We start from the raw sequence: 17274 nt of genomic DNA on the forward strand, positions 1-17274 counted from the left end.
CAAACCTGAAACAATTAGTTTTCTGGAGGGCCCTGAGACCCCCATCAGAAAATGGAAAATGGTCCTGCCTACACAGGACAACAACGTACTCTGCTTGGACATCATGCCCATATACATTAATGAATACGTCGTAGCACACGTTTAGAAACGTTTTTAGCAAAATCGTGTCCATCAGACGGATGCAAAAAACATGATGTGAACCCAGCGTTCTCACTTTTCACCCATCACTTTTGTTCTCTCACACCTTTCACATTCATTTCATCTCAACCTTTTTATTACCTTTAACCTTTATTATACACATATTTTGAGGTACATTTATTTAATGAATTACACCACAATTTTATGCATTTGCACAGTGAATTTATATTTCATAGTTATTTATTTAATGAAATATGGCATTTACTTATATATTTCTTGGTACATTGCTATGTATCTACAGCATATATTCTATTTATGAGACTTCTAGTTGTCAGACATCTGTCTTTTTATGTGATGCATTTTATGGTCCTTATCCCTAGTATACTGCACATCGCACTTGTGCACATTGTTTACCGGCTTCCCCAAATTGTTCTGAAAGAACGTACCCTCCCCCCCAAGAGCACATGCGTGGTTTACCTCTGTGTAGCTGAGACTGGGACCAGGTTATTGGTTTGACTTCACCAGGGGTGGGACTATGTTCCGCTTCTGCTGCCTATATGTGATCTCACTCTCCATTGGTGGAGTGTGCATGTATGTGCTCATGCAACATGATGGGTTCATTACACAGGTCCGTCCTTACTAGTCTGCTGTGATGTTACACATATTGATTGGCTTGTGCTCTGTTTAAATACCCGGTTATTTCCTCCTGGCATCACCCCTTGAGAAAGTCCTTCAGCGGTTGAAACGTGTGTCGGGGTGGAAAGTCAGGTTGTGGTTTGTCCCTATGCCGTGCCCTGTCATTGTTTATGCAGGGCTTATGTGATGTTTCCTTATAGATTTGTTTAGCTATAAAACTTATGATATTCACATATTCTCAGCATATTGATGTAATTCGCATTATACAGCTGTTTTACAGCAATAACTATGATATTGTTTGTAATATGTGCTATGTAACTTTTTGTGGTCTATATATTTACTATCATGGACACATTACCTGGTTTGTCCTTGTGTCTAACCTGGTCTATTTAATTTTATGGTTTATTGCTTTTATTATTTTTTTGTATAGAATGAAGATATTTATTTGCAGATATTGATGCAAAATTTTTCCTCTTATGGCCATTGTGGTGTACATCACATACTTATTGTACATATGATTATTTTCATTCATAGCTTTGTTTTGTGTTTGTTTATAGATCTCTAGTAGGAACTTCTTCTGTTCATATTACATATAATTGTATCAGTGTTGCATAGTAAATAAAAGCAGACCTGGACCTAATATACCTCTGCAGGTCACTCTCATGCTTGGCGGTATTTTTGTTGATGTGCATTGTTGCCTATTTCCTGTTCAGCTTTTGAGAAAAAGAAAGGTGTTTTTAGTGAAATCAATGAGTATCTGTACCACTGTGTTACCTGACGGTATCATCGAAGTACACTGTACAGTAATAATCTGCTTCATCTTCTGGTTGCACACCGGAGATTACCAAATACCAGCGTCTGTTGGGTACATCATCAGTCACTGAGAAGCGATTAGGAATCCCAGGTCCTCTGCCTTGTGTAGAACCGGTTCTGAAGTGGTACACCGTTCTTATTACGTTATTGTTATTCCGTTGCAACCAGATGACTCTGTAGATGTCAAAGTTTTTCCCAGTGCTCAAAGTGCATGGAATCTCAGCTTGTCGACCACTTGCAACCTCCATGGAAGACTTCTGATCCAAGACTGGCTGCAAATTTCCATCTGTAAAGATAAGATATAAAAGAGAAAGGTAAAGTATGTAATGCTAAAATCTGCGTTACCTATGGGTCAGCCTGTCTCATAATATTCAGTGGAACAGCTGTGTTATTCTAGTGTCCATATACATTCGGTATGGTAACCTTACATGAAATATGTAACACTAGTAATATGTAGGTTGGAGCCCAGAGCATGATGAGGAATGTAAGGAACTCTGCTGAAGCTGGAGAAGAATCCTAAGATTATCTCACTTCATCAATTTATTTTCTTAAATCATTTTTCATGCAAATTTTTTACAAACCGGTATGAAAATATTACATGAAGGAGTGGTTCATAATAGAAGGAGTGACTACCAGCAAATGACTTTCAGTGTGTCATCTTGTATTTTGTATTTTATCTATATTTCATAATTTGTATTGTTTATACTCTGTATGATGATCTGTTCAAAAACTTGCCTCATATATTCATCTTCCATAGTTCTGAACATACTGTATAAAGATATACGTTTACAACAAAAAATTATCATAATTTATCAGAGGTTTTGCATAGTTCTTAGTGTGTGTACACACCAGTACAATAGAAACCGCCAAGAAGTGACCCCATTTTGGAAACCCCTCAAAGAATTTATTTAAGGTTGTAGTGAGCATTTTAACCCCTGAAGTTCTGGTCCAAATGTAATACAAAGTGAAGAGTAAAAATTGAATTTTTCTTCTCAAATGTGCCATTTTAGTGCCAAATACACTTTGCCCAACTTACTGGAGACAAATACACCAAAAAAAATTATGCAGGTTCTCCTGGGTACTGCAATGCCCAATATATGGCAATAATCTACAGACTGTGTACAAGTCAGGGCTCAGGAGGGAAGAACTGGAATTTAGAGCACCTACATTTTTCATATGCTTTTTTTGGCCAGCAAGAAGCATTTGTAGATACCCTTAGGGACAAGTACAGTAGAACCTCCTTAGTACCAACCCTAATTCGAAAACTACACCAAGGATAATGGATATTGCATTGCAGACGTCCCAGACACTTCTTTAGCAGAAGTCCTAAGGCGCCTTCTTGGGGGTTCTTCCAAGTCTCCAGAAGACGAGGGCGATAACAGGAAAAAAAGGCCATCCTCCCTACTAGCTGACTCAGTATCTGACGCCAGCATATTATACGCCTCCAACAAAGTATACGTTTTATGGGCCTAACTGAAGTGACTACTGGTTACTATCACATGCACTAAGTACTGATCAGGATATCGTATAACACTAGGTACACAGCGCATGTAAAACTATCACGTGCACTAAGCAAAGCTCCCAACCATCCCAGATTCGACGAGACAGTCATGATTTTTCACCTCTGTCTCGCCATCCCGGGTGGTTAGGAGAATATCTCGGATATTCCTGCTTTGTCCCCAGCTTGTTGCGGTTTTAAAGTCTCCATGTCCCGGCCTCTACATGTGTCCCACTCACGGCTTCCGCCGCCCCAGTCCCGCCTCCTGTTCAGATCACTGGTGCTCATGCTGGCTTCTACAGTGAAGCCAGGAGGCTGGGTAAGCTGCATCCATCACCACAATCCAGGCAGTGCTGTCTTAAGCACAACTGAGCACCTCCCCCAGCCCTAGTTTAGCCCCGCCCACCCTGTGTAACACTTTGCCTGTGTGACAACTGCAAAATAGAGAAGAGAACATGATCATCACGTGGGCAAAGTGTCAGAAGCGTAAATTCACAATGTAATGGACAGGAGGTCACAATGTGGGGGACAGGAAGCCAAAATGTGGGGGACAGGTTACAATGTGGGGGACAGAAGGTCACGATGTGGGAGACAGAAGGTCACAATGTGGGCACAAAAGGTCACAATGTGGGGGCAGGAGGCCACAATGTGGGGGCAGGAGGCCACAATGTGGGGGACAGAAGGTCACAAGTGGGGAACAGAAAGCTGCAGTGTGGAGGACAATAGGTCACAATGTGGAGGACAGGAGGTTACAATGTGGGGGCAGGAGGCCACAATAGGGAGGACGAAGGCCACATTGTGGAGGGCAGGAGGCCACATTGGGGTGGGCAGGAGGCCATGATATGTTTAGGATGCAGGATAGTGGGCCATATGAGGGATGATGGAGTATATGAGGCCACAATATGAGGAGAATGGAGGACAGGAGGCTACAGTAAGAGGAGAATGGAGGACAAAAAGAGGAGATAAAATTGAAGAGGGGGTATAAGATGTTGCGGAGTTGCATCAGGGTGTATTATATGGGTTCTCGGGGGTTAAGGGGGTAACGTTGACCACATGAAGGGGCCATTATACTATAGTACTGTTCATGATGTAATATGGCACTAGTTAAACAGCGCACGAAGACCTATCACGTGCAATTGTCAGGATATTATATAACACTACGTACATGGCGCTCTTAAAAGTGTGTCAAATATGTTAAAAAGTACAGATCAGGATCTGATGTAACGCTACATACACATCGCACTTAAAATTGTGTTTGGGGAGCAGTGGATGATGGGATTGATAACAGGGATGGGAGATAACAGGGATAAATGGTCAGGACTATGAGTGTGATCAAATTTGGAAGAGGACAGATGGAATATAGTAATGACCTGGAAGGATGGGTGTAGTAGTGCTAGTGAAGGATGGTTATGACGTACTATTACTGCATGGACCGCTAAGTAACAGCACTCCATGCACTAATAGTACATCAAGGAGTACTAAGGAGTTAATGAGCAACTCGGCACTCAGGTTCAATGCAATCAGTCCGTTGATCTCTCTCTGCACGGAGCAGACACAGGACAGAAGATGGCCACTGGTCACATGTCCACATCACATGTCCTGCACCTGCCTGGAAAGGTGATGTGATCACCACTATGTTTGGCTGTAGTCAGTTGCAGTGTATCCAGTATGGACAGTGTTGTGGTGAGACCAATCTCAGTGACGTAATATGCAGTGGTGGCAGTTACACATCATTACTTTGGCAACAAAGCAGGACAGTCTGTTATATAATCACTAGGAGCAGAGCCTTAGAGGGAGGGGCTGTTACTAAGAACTGAAGTCATGGGACTTGTAGTTTCCAGTGGCGGCCATCTTGGAGATACTCCGCCTACTTTAGAAAGCCCATAAAATTTTGTGAATCATAAAAGTTAACTATTTAAGCTTCATTTTGTGATTTATGACATTGGGTTTTGTTCTATTCGCTTATTTATAGAATTATGGGCTTTTGTATCAGATGTTCACATTCCTGGGATTGTGAACATAAACACACGTACATCCTGCTTCCCCTTCTTTTCCCAGAATTTCTCTAATCTTTGTTATAGTTTATCTAATAGGTTGTGTTCTATTTCCCAATTTTTGGCCCACTATTAAATTAAAAAACTCAATTTTTGCATGATATTGCGCTACACCACAACAAGAGTAGGTTCTAGTGACATCTCAACTGTTGTGCTCCGACTAACATTTATTATTTTTTTTTTTAATGTACTTAAACTGTAGCTAAAATTATTATGTTGGTGTCCCATTTTGTCATTCATCCTCTATATTTCCAAGCTACAATAGAATGGAGTTTTTTATTGTAAAAGATGCCTTGAGTGTAATAACAATTATTTGATTTCAACAGATGGATTATTTAATTCTGGTTTTATCTAATTGATTAACACCTTCAAACATAGCACAGTGAATTTGTGTTCCTGACCAATAATCTTCCCAACGATAAATAATTAGAAAACTATTCAAGCCACAAATATAGAAACAAAGTAATGTCAGAAAGACAAGCAGAAATAAAATCACCTTCAAAATACAGAATTCTAAGAACAATATTTCAATAAGAACAATAAGATCCTTAGCAGCTTCTTTATAAACAAGTGAATTAAATTATTGTTTCACTTCCCTATAGACATGTATCAATGTGCTGGCTGGTTTGAGTCCCACATAGCACAGTAATAATCTGCTTCATCCTCCGCCAAAACCCCCTTAATGGTTAAATAGCCAGTATTTTTGGAGTTGTCTTTAGACCCAGAGAACCTGCCAGGGACTCCTGTTCCTTGGTGTTTGCTGCTGTCACTGTAGTAGTACAGGAGATATCGGGGACGGTTCCCTTCCTTCTTCTGATACCAGTACACAGTTTTGCCACTTATACTTGCACTACCTGTACAGGACATTATCACTGTACTCCCGGCAGACACTGACTCAGAGGGCGACTGTGTGACTGTGAACTGGGCAGCACAATCTGAAATACAGGAACAAGTCAGAAAGTACAGAATAAAGAAAGATTCAGTCATAAATTATACATTTCATTTCCATTAAACACCATCTTACATGTGCAAATATAGACAAGAGTGATGAATAATGCAGCCTGGGACATGTTGCTTGTGATCTCGGCCTGAGGTGTGTATTGTGTATAGCTGTCTCTCGGTGTTATATAGTATCTATATGTAAATGTGATCACAGCTGATAGGATGCTGCAGTCAGGGGTCAGGGACCACCTCTGTTATAAAGCTGTATAGGTGAAGTTTTCTAATGAAATTTATAGAGAACTTTAACACATTAGGAGCTTCACCATTACAATAAGAGAATTTGTTTTCTTCAACTCAAATGAGTTTGCAATGTAAAATCTTAGAGAATATTAGAGATATTTTTTCTTTTTTTGACATAACTGGTGACTCATTTCTTAAAGGCCGAATTTAACTTTTTTATAGGCACCATATGTAAAAATTGTCACATTTTTTAATTCGCTATTGAGGAGTGGTAAACGGGAAAAGGGACAACAACTTTCTATACAGCAGTAGAAATAACGAGGGGACCTTACATTTTGAATAATTATTACTATAGCAGAATATAGTTTTTATTGATTTATTTTGTAATAAATCCATGTAGTTGACTTTATGTTGCCATATTTTTTCACTAGAGGAGTTATTACTGAAACAATTTTGAATTACATTTCATTTAGCAGCATTTATACATTTTATATTGTGTAACATGCAGTGTAAGTCATAATTTACCGTAATACTATTTTAAGGTCTTAACTAGAGATGAGCGAGCACTAAAATGCTCGGGTGCTCGTTATTCGAGACAAACTTTTCCCGATGCTCGAGTGCTCGTCTCGAATAACAAGCCCCATTGAAGTCAATGGGAGACTCGAGCATTTTTCAAGGGGACCAAGGGTCTGCACAGGGAAGCTTGGCCAAACACCTGGAAACCTCAGAAAATGATGGAAACACCACTGAAATGGACAGGAAACAGCAGGGGCAGCATGCATGGATACCTCTGAGGCTGCTTAATCGCACCATTATGCCAAAATTATGGGCAACAGCATGGCCATGACAGAGTGACCGAATGAGGCTAGATAGCATGTAAAACATCCAATAATTGACCCTGACACTATAGGGGACGGCATGCAGAGGCAGCGGCAGCAGCGGCAGGCTAGAGAGTGGCATGGCGACATACCCCAAATGGACTCAGGCTTCAAACCAATTAAAAAAATTCCTTTTGGCGAGGATAACGTGTAGCACTGTATGTATCAATATTTTGCCTGGTTAAGGCGGCAGAGAGGAACCAAAGGAGGTGAGCAAGAAGCGCTGAAATGATTTCCTATGTGAACAAAAGGTTGACAGTATATTTAGTCGATAACACAGCATGGTGGCGACATAGTGACCAAGTTCCATAACGTATCTGGTGAAATGCCCAAAAAATGAGCCTGACACAGCTCGTTTGATAAGGGGACGACATGTGGAGGCAGCCATGGAGACGACTTCCATGATTAAGAGTGACAGTATGGGGCATCCATATTGCTTCTATGATTGAAACTCCAGGTCTCCAGCATGGCGGCGACAGATGGGCTGAGTTCCATTATGTATCTGGTGAAACACCTGAAAATTCTGCCTGACACAGCTCGTTTGATAAGGGGATAGTGTGCTGTATATCCTTTTGTGCTCCAGCGTCTGGGGTATAGAGAGTTGAAAGTTGCGCATGGAGACATTGGTGGACGCTGTGGAGGGTCGTGGAGGCAAAATGGACAGGAAACAGCAGGGGCAGTATGCATGGATGCCTCTGAGGCTGCCTAATCTTGGGATGGAGCTGGCGGTCCGCTGCCAGGCGAGCTTTCGCCTGTCCAAGCCCCTGTCTCTCAGCTCCTCCCCACCCAAAATGGGCCTGGGGGCCAGAAGCGTTTACTTTGAAAAAATTATAATTTTCAAAGCAGGCGGGGTTGTTTGAATATTTCACCTAGGAATAATGGAATAGCATAGCGGTTCTATTTTTAATTGTTTTTTTTGGAAATGATTCCATGATTAAGAGCGACAGTATGGGGCATCCATATTGCGCTGCTATGATTGCAACTTCAGGTCTCCAGCATGGCGGCGACAGATGGGCCGAGTTCCATTATGTATCTGGTGAAACACCCAAAAATTCTGCCTGACACAGCTCGTTTGATAAGGGGATAGTGTGCTGTATATCCTTTTGTGCTCCAGCGTCTGGGGTATAGAGAGTTGAAAGTTGCGCATGGAGACATTGGTGGACGCTGTGGAGGGTCGTGGAGGCAAAATGGACAGGAAACAGCAGGGGCAGTATGCATGGATGCCTCTGAGGCTGCCTAATCTTGGGATGGAGCTGGCGGTCCGCTGCCAGGCGAGCTTTCGCCTGTCCAAGCCCCTGTCTCTCAGCTCCTCCCCACCCAAAATGGGCCTGGGGGCCAGAAGCGTTTACTTTGAAAAAATTATAATTTTCAAAGCAGGCGGGGTTGTTTGAATATTTCACCTAGGAATAATGGAATAGCATAGCGGTTCTATTTTTAATTGTTTTTTTTGGAAATGATTCCATGATTAAGAGCGACAGTATGGGGCATCCATATTGCGCTGCTATGATTGCAACTTCAGGTCTCCAGCATGGCGGCGACAGATGGGCCGAGTTCCATTATGTATCTGGTGAAACACCCAAAAATTCTGCCTGACACAGCTCGTTTGATAAGGGGACGATGTATGGAGGCAGTAAAGTAGTAGTAGATTAAAGGTGCTGCAGTTAAAACTATGTTAGTTGGATCTTGGGATGGAGCTGGCGGTCCGCTGCCAGACGAGCTTTCGCCTGTCCAAGCCCCTCTCTCCGGCTCCTCCCCAAACAGCACTTCTAAGAACCTTTTGTATAAGATCAAGTGTAGTAGTGTTCTTATAAATTTGGGTTATGGCGGGTGAGGGGAATGTAAACAGATGCGCAAGAAGCGCTGAAATAATATTGGTAAATGATAAAAGTTTGCCAGTATATTTTGTGGATAACACAGCAGGGTGGCGACAAAGTTAACAAGTTTGATGTGGAAGCCATGAAAACAACCCAAAATTCTGCCTGACACAGCTCGTTTGCTAAGGGGACGATGTATGGAGGCAGCTATATGGACGACTTTTGGAGGCAGCTATGGAGATGACGTGTGGATGTAGCAATGGAGACAACGTGTGGAGGCAGTTAAAAAGACGACGTGTGGAGGCTGCTATGCAGACAATTTAATTTGGATAGTGCCTATATGTGGCAGTCCAAAAAAGTTTTCAAACCAGAGGAGCAGGTAGGTGGCCCGCCAGAAAAATTAAATACATAGAGTACTATAGCTAGAGCCAGTACATAGCCAGTTTCCTCTGCTTCAGTGTACAAAGAGGAGAAGAAGGAGGAAAATGAGGAGGAGGAGTACATAAATTATTCAAACCCAAACAAGAATAATAGATAGACTATGTGGGTATATAGAGGTCCATTTAGCAGTAGAAATAAGGTGATGTATATATGGGTGATAGGTCCAGATGTAGACCATGCTACCTGTTAAAAACATACCTAAACGGAGACACAATGCTGCTATAATTGGTAACATACTAGGAAAAAGAATATTCTAAAAGGACTCACAAAAAGACTTTCGTGTCGTTACGGTCGTTAAGACCTAAAGCCCCCATGGCCCCGAACTTCATGATACATCTACTCTCTCGGCGTAGGAGGTTAAGAGCACGGTCCCCACCCTCAGGGCTACAATTCACCCTCTCTATGCCTGCGAACCTCACGGACGTTGTTCTACCGCAGGACTGTGTTTCCCTCCTGTCTAAAGGCCTTAACTTTGCTATGAATAATACTTTTGATTCTGTTGAATTTGAAGTGGATATGTTTAAAGCTGTTCGTAAGATCAACTTGCATAAGTTTTTTCACGACAAGGATGATGTCCCAGGCAGATCATGCACTGGTGAAGTCCCCTGTACAGTAGGCCCCCTTGGGTTCTTTCCCCCGGATATAGGGGCCCCGGTCCATCATTCTGAGAACCAACTTTTGTTGGACCTAAATATGGATGCAGGTAGCCATGATCAGATAGGTGGACTCGATTCCACCCTGGAGGTACCTGCCTTCCGCGGAGGTATAGGCTCCACGTTTTGCCCCCCTGTGCCGACCGGCTCCCCCATCGAAATCTTCAGCCAGATGGTAACCAAGGATGTGAAATCCCTCATATATCCTGAGGCCCCTGGCAATCTCACCAAGGGTGAATTGCGGGCCCTCCGCTGGCTGAAGTCCCGTGTAGATATATTGGTGAAGCCGGCCGACAAGGGGGGCAACGTGGTCCTCATGAGCAGGGACTATTATGAAAAAGAGGCTATGAGACAGCTGCAGGACAGGTCCACGTACACACCCTTGGAGAGTAACCCTGTCGTTGGATTTCAATCTAAACTTAGAGATTTCCTTAGATGGAGTGTTAGTTATGGTGTCCTGTCTGAGCGCACTGCAGAAAAACTCCTTCCTACTAGCCCCAAATACCCGTGCTGGTATTTCTTACCCAAAGTGCACAAAACCCTCATAAATCCCCCCGGCCGCCCCATAGTGGCGGGCATCGGCTCTTTATTTGAGCCTTTGTCCCAATTTTTAGATTGGCTGTTACGCCCCTTGCTCCCTGACATTCCATCCTATTTGAAGGATACTAATGCCTTCCTAGAGGTTATTCACGATACACAGTGGCTGGAGGGGTACCATCTGGCATCAATTGATGTCGAAAGCCTATATACACGTATCCCACAAGAACTCGGGGTGGAGAGCGTTCGGGACGTACTTATCAATGCAGGCCAAGGGGATACGTACATCGACTTTGTATGTAAGGGACTCCGTCTTGTCCTATCTCATAATGCTTTTACCTTTGATGGCAGGTGGTATGCCCAAAATACGGGCACTGCAATGGGCACCCCAGTAGCTTGTACCCTTGCCAACATTTTTTTGGCTTGTTTTGAAGGGCGCTACATTTTTTCTTTGGACAATCCGTATGCCACCAGGTTAAAAGCATTCCACAGATATGTGGACGATATTTTCATTGTATGGGAGGGGGACGAACAGTCCTTTTTGGACTTCGTCGAGCACTTAAATGGGATCAACCAGATGAATATGAAATTCACTGCAGTCTTCGGGGGCCTGGAGCTAGATTTTTTGGATGTGAAGGTTAGAGCAGTGGACGGGAAACTCTGCACTTCGGCTTACAGAAAACCTACGGCCACCAATGCACTCCTCCACTATAGTAGTTACCATCCCCAACACACCAAGGAGGGCCTCCCCTACAGCCAGTTCCTGCGCCTTAGGAGGCTTAATAGCGAGGATAGCCACTTTTCCGTGCAAGCCGAGGAGCTACGAGCCAGGCTGTTGGAACGTGGATATCCTGCTCCCTTAATTGAAAAAGCCCGACGTAGGGCTGAAATCATCCCCCGGGATAGACTCTTTAAAACCAAGAGAGGCCCACATCGAAAAGAAGGGAAGGATGAGGAGAGACGTTTCGTCTTTACCTTTGATTATAGCCCATGTGAGCATGTTATTAGATCAGCTATTCACAAGCATTGGCATATACTCGGGCAGGACCCGCAGCTAGTCGAACTCGCTGCCCACAGACCCATGGTAGCTTTTAGAAAATGCACCACCCTGAGGGACAATCTGGTCCGGAGCAGGTACTCTTCTCCCCGTGATGACTGGTTACAAAAAGGGACCCCCAGGGGTAATTTCAAGTGTGGGTCTTGCCGCCACTGTAGCTCCAACAGTCAGGCTAAGTATATTACATTTGGAGGTGTCACCCAACGGGTCAACACCTTCATTTCTTGCAGATCCACCTTTGTTGTTTATGTGATCTCCTGCCCCTGTCAAAGATATTACATTGGCAAAACGATCCGGAGCCTCTTCACGAGATTTAGGGAACATAAAAGATCTATAATTACCGGTAATGGTTGCCCTCGACTGATCGAGCACATTAGACAGCAACACAATGGGAACCCTGAGGTTTTAAGGTTCGCAGGCATAGAGAGGGTGAATTGTAGCCCTGAGGGTGGGGACCGTGCTCTTAACCTCCTACGCCGAGAGAGTAGATGTATCATGAAGTTCGGGGCCATGGGGGCTTTAGGTCTTAACGACCGTAACGACATGAAAGTCTTTTTGTGAGTCCTTTTAGAATATTCTTTTTCCTAGTATGTTACCAATTATAGCAGCATTGTGTCTCCGTTTAGGTATGTTTTTAACAGGTAGCATGGTCTACATCTGGACCTATCACCCATATATACATCACCTTATTTCTACTGCTAAATGGACCTCTATATACCCACATAGTCTATCTATTATTCTTGTTTGGGTTTGTGTAACCAATAACAGTAGAATATGTTTTAATTGATTGTTTATTGTTACCATGATGACGCGCGCGCCCTCCCCTTTATATCCGGCAAGGCGCGCGCATGCATCATCACTGCCTTGAGAAAGCGCCGGCTGGCGCGAAACGGCCCGTCGGCTCTGCGGCTCTGTGTGCCCCCCTGTGTACCTATGTGAACCAAGAATAAAGAAGTTGTGCTTTCACATAAACGGTGAGTGCCACTCCATTTCTTCGCTTCTGCTTGCTGTATTAGGCTTACTCTCAGGAGACAGAGCACAACTGTTGTGAATAGCCATTACCTCCACACGTACCCGTCCACTGTTCCCATTGACTGACTGGACCCGTTGCCAGGCTGGCGGTGCACGCCACGCTTTTGCTCTACACACGGACATAAATTATTCAGGTTGAGCTTCTTTCACCTGGTGGAGAATGGAAATCCTGAGAAATACAGGCTTTATTCATCTTGATAAGCGTCAGCCTGTCAGCGCTGTCAGTCGACAGGCGTGTACGCTTATCGGTGATGATGCCACCAGCTGCACTGAAAACCCGCTCAGACAATACGCTACGTACTCCCTCACCATCTTTCTGTAAAGATCAGCCCTACTCTGCCGAGACTGGGGACAGGTGACAGTGTCTTGCTGAGGTGACATAAAACTGGCAAAGGCCTTGTAAAGCGTACCCCTGCCAGTGCTGGACAAGCTGCCTGCTCGCCTACTCACCATCGCTACTTGTCCCGCAGAAATACGCCCTCTGCCGCTAGCGCTGTCAGAAGGGAAATACTGTTTCAGCTTGTGCACCAGGGCCTGCTGGTATTCATACATTCTCACACTCCTTTCCTCTCCAGGGATGAGAGTGGAAAGATTTTGCTTGTACCGTGGGTCCAGGAGAGTGAATACCCAGTAATCGGTGCTGGAATAAATTCTTTGAACGCGAGGGTCACGGGATAGGCAGCCTAGCATGAAATCTGCCAGAGTACCAACGCGCAAGAATTCACTCCCCTCACTGGCCTGACTGCCCATTTCCTCCTCCTCCAACTCCTCTTCTTCTGCCCATACACGCTGAACAGTGAAGGACTGAACAATGCTCCCCTCTTTTGTCTCGCCAACATTCTCCTCCTCTTCCTCCTCATCCTCCTCCACCTCCTCCGATATGCTCTGAGAAACAGACCTGAGGGTGCTTTGGCTATCAACAAGGGAATCTTCTTCCCCGTCTCTTGTGACGAGCGCAAAGCTTCTGACTTCATGCTGACCAGAGAGTTTTTCAACAGGCCAAGCAGCGGGATGGTGAGGCTGATGATGGCGGCATCGCCACTGACCATCTGTGTTGACTCCTCAAAGTTACTCAGCACCTGACAGATATCAGACATCCACGTCCACTCCTCATTGTAGACTTGAGGAAGCTGACTGACCTGACTACCAGTTCTGGTGGAAGTTGACATCTGGCAGTCTACAATCGCTCTGTACTGCTGGTAAACTCTGGATAACATGGTTAATGTTGAATTCCACCTCGTGGGCACGTCGCACAACAGTCGGTGAGCGGGCAGTTGGAGGCGGCGCTGCGCTGCCCTGAGAGTGGCAGCATCTGTGCTGGACTTCCTGAAATGCGCACAGATGCGGCGCACCTTCGTGAGCAAATCAGACAGATTGGGGTATGTCTTGATGAACCGCTGAACTATGAGATTTAACACATGGGCCAGGCAGTCAGTCTGCCGAGTTCCAGAGCCGCCACCTGGTTACGGCCGTTGTCACACACAACCATGCCTGGCTTCAGGTTCAGCGGTGCCAGCCACAGATCAGTCTGCGCCGTGATGCCCTGTAATAGCTCTTGGGTGTTGTACCTTTTATCGCCTAGGCTCAGCAGTTTGAGCACCACCTGCTGTCGCTTAGCGACGGCACTGCTGCTGTGCCTAGAGCTACCGACTGATGGCGCCATGCCCACGGATGGTAATTCGGAGGAGGAGGTGGAGGAGGGGTGGGAGGAGGAGGAGGCATAGTAGGCCTGAGAGACCTGGAACGAGGTAGGCCCCGCAATCCTCGGCGTCGGCAGTATATGACCAGCCCCAGGGTCAGACTCGGTCCCAGCCTCCACCAAGTTAAGCCAATGTGCCATCAGCGATATATAGTGGCCCTGCCCGGCAGCACTCGTCCACGTGTCCGTGGTCAGGTGGCCCATGTCAGAAACGGCGTTGGTCAGGGCACGGATGATGTTGTCTGACACGTGCTGGTGCAGGGCTGGGACGGCACATCGGGAAAAGTAGTGGTGGCTGGGGACCGAATACCGAGGGTTGGCCGCCACCATGAGGTTGCGAAAGGCCTCGGTCTCTACCAGCCTATAGGGCAGCATCTCCAGGCTAAGCAGTTTGGAGATGTGGACGTTGAGGGCTTGGGCGTGTGGGTGGGTTGCACCATACTTCCTTTTGCGCTCCAGCGTCTGGGGTATGGAGAGCTGAATGCTGCGCATGGAGACATTGGTGGATGCTGTGGAGGATCGTGGAGGCGAAGATGGGGTTTTCGCACGGGAGGTGTTTGGGCCTGGGTCCTGGGCAGGGGGCTGACTAGCAGAGGCAGCAGATGACACAGGGGAAGGAGCAGTGGTGTGGCCGGCCGGAGGTGAACGGGCTTGGTGCCATTGAGTGGGGTGTTTAGCATTCAACTTCACCACTGTCTGACAACCGTGTCTCCTCATCGTCCGACACCTCTTTACACACTTCTTCCACTACGTCAACAATGTCATCATCACCCACAGACTGCCACAGACTGCAACCGGTGGAAAACCTGGGCATCGGAAAAGAGCTCAGCAGCAACCGGACAAGTGGTTTTTGACTCTGGGAAGGGTCCAGAAAACAGTTCCTCAGAGTATGCCGGTTCAAATGCCAAATTTTGCTGGGAGGGGGCAGACTGGGGGGAAGGAGGCTGAGGTGGAGGAGCTGGAGGAGTGCTGATTTCGGTGACATGGGTGGACTGCGTGGAAGACTGACTGGTGGACAAATGGCTAGAAGCATTGTCCGCAATCCACGACATCACCTGTTCGCACTGTTCTGGCCTCAACAGTGCTCTACCACGAGTCCCAATAAGTTGAGACATGAACCTAAGGAGTGTAGCTCTGCGGCGTTCCCCTGCTCCCTCATCAGCAGGTGGTGTCTCACCCCGCCCAGGACCACGACCTCTAACCCCTGCAGTAGTTGGACGCCCACGTCCACGCCCTCGTCCTCTACCCCTAGCCCTCGGGTTCAACATTTTCAAAATTAAAGTGTAAACTGTAAATTTTTTGGGATTTTTTTTTTTTTTTTTTTTACAAAACGATGCTATCCTATTGCTATGGCTAGTTTCTAACCTACACTGACAGCACACAACAGTTTTTTTACTTTTAAAAAAATAAAAGTAAAAAAAAAATCAGCAGACTGTGCCTAATTCAATCAAACCCCTAATAAATTGTCCCGCTTAGGTGTTTGAGATGTGTGTGTCACTAAGAGCGAAATAGAACATTCCCAAGTCTCTCTGCAAATTCCTCACAATATGGTACTAGCTGCACTACTAGTGCCAGCAAGGCCAGCCACAAGCAAATCAACTAAAAATAAATTATATAACGCTATTGTAGCCCTAAGAAGGCCTGTTGGGTTCTCGTATGGCTAGATTCTAGCCTACACTGACAGCACACTGCTGTGCCTGTGCCTGATGACTTTGAGTTATAAAAAAAAAATAAAAGTAAAAAAAAAAATCAGCAGACTGGGCCTAATTCAATCAAACCCCTAATAAATTGTCCCACTTAGGTGTTTGAGATGGATATGTGTGTCACTAAGAGCTAAATATAACGTTCGCAAGGCTCCCTGCAAATTCCTCACAATATGGTACTAGCTGCACTACTAGTGCCAGCAAGCCCAGCCACAAGCAAAAAAAAAAAAAAAAAAAAAAAAAAATATATATATATATATATATATATATATATATATATATAACGCTATTCTAGCCCTAACAAGGGCTGTTAGGTTCTTGTAGACTCACTCCTGCCTAACAGTAAGCTAATATAACACCCTAACGCTATCCCTGCAGCAGCAGCAGCTCTCTCCTGAACGGCATCCAGACAGAGAATGATCCAAGCAGCGCGGGCAGGGGCTAGTCTTTTCCAGGGTCACCTGATCAGGCCAGCCAACCACTGCTATCGACGTGTAAGGGTACCACGTCATGCTGGGTGGAGTGCAGAGTCTCCTGGCTTGTGATTGGCTCTGTTTCTGGCCGCCAAAAATCAAAACGTCGGGAGATGCCATTTTCTCGAGCTGGCGAAATACTCGTCCAAGCAACGAGCAGTTTCGAGTACGCTAATGCTCGAACGAGCATCAAGCTCGGACGAGTGTGTTCGCTCATCTCTAGTCTTAACCTAAATGTTTTTATGATGAGCTATTTTAAACAATAAATATAATAGCGTTATGTTACACTTTTGTCTTTTATGCTTTTTTATGTTTTATTTTATTTATACTAAAGAACGTAATGTGTTCAAATGATAAAACACTCAAGGTGTGCACCACCTTACGAAGCTTATACCCAAAAAAAGGAAGGGGAGGGGGAAGATTGGGAAAGTAAGTTATGAGTGTAATTAAAAATAACCTTTATTAATTCTTTAAACGCCTGAGTATGTTCTCATACTGATAAGTGAAACCACTAGTATGGCATTATTTCTGTTGCCATACTTTATCCTAGCCACATAAGTTGTAGAATGACGCCTAGGGATGAAGGTGGGAATCAGAGACAGTGTAATGCAGCGATCTTTAGATTAGCAGATCATAGGGAACATCCGCGTAACTGCCATACATCAC

The 17274-nt window shown here is 45.0% G+C and overlaps 1 gene segment (V, D, J or C); it reads right to left on the reverse strand.

Annotated features, from left to right (window-relative positions):
- The window catches only part of LOC140125936 (immunoglobulin lambda variable 5-37-like), a 38552-nt gene extending 32286 nt beyond the window's left edge, over positions 1–6266 (reverse strand). The window contains 2 exon segments of the V gene segment in view: positions 5762–6074; positions 6164–6266. Of these exon segments, the coding sequence occupies positions 5762–6074; positions 6164–6209 (359 nt within the window).
- Between the last annotated feature and the right edge of the window lie 11008 nt (positions 6267–17274).

Source organism: Engystomops pustulosus, chromosome 1, assembly GCF_040894005.1.
Source record: "Engystomops pustulosus chromosome 1, aEngPut4.maternal, whole genome shotgun sequence".
NCBI classification, from domain to species: Eukaryota; Metazoa; Chordata; class Amphibia; order Anura; family Leptodactylidae; genus Engystomops; species Engystomops pustulosus.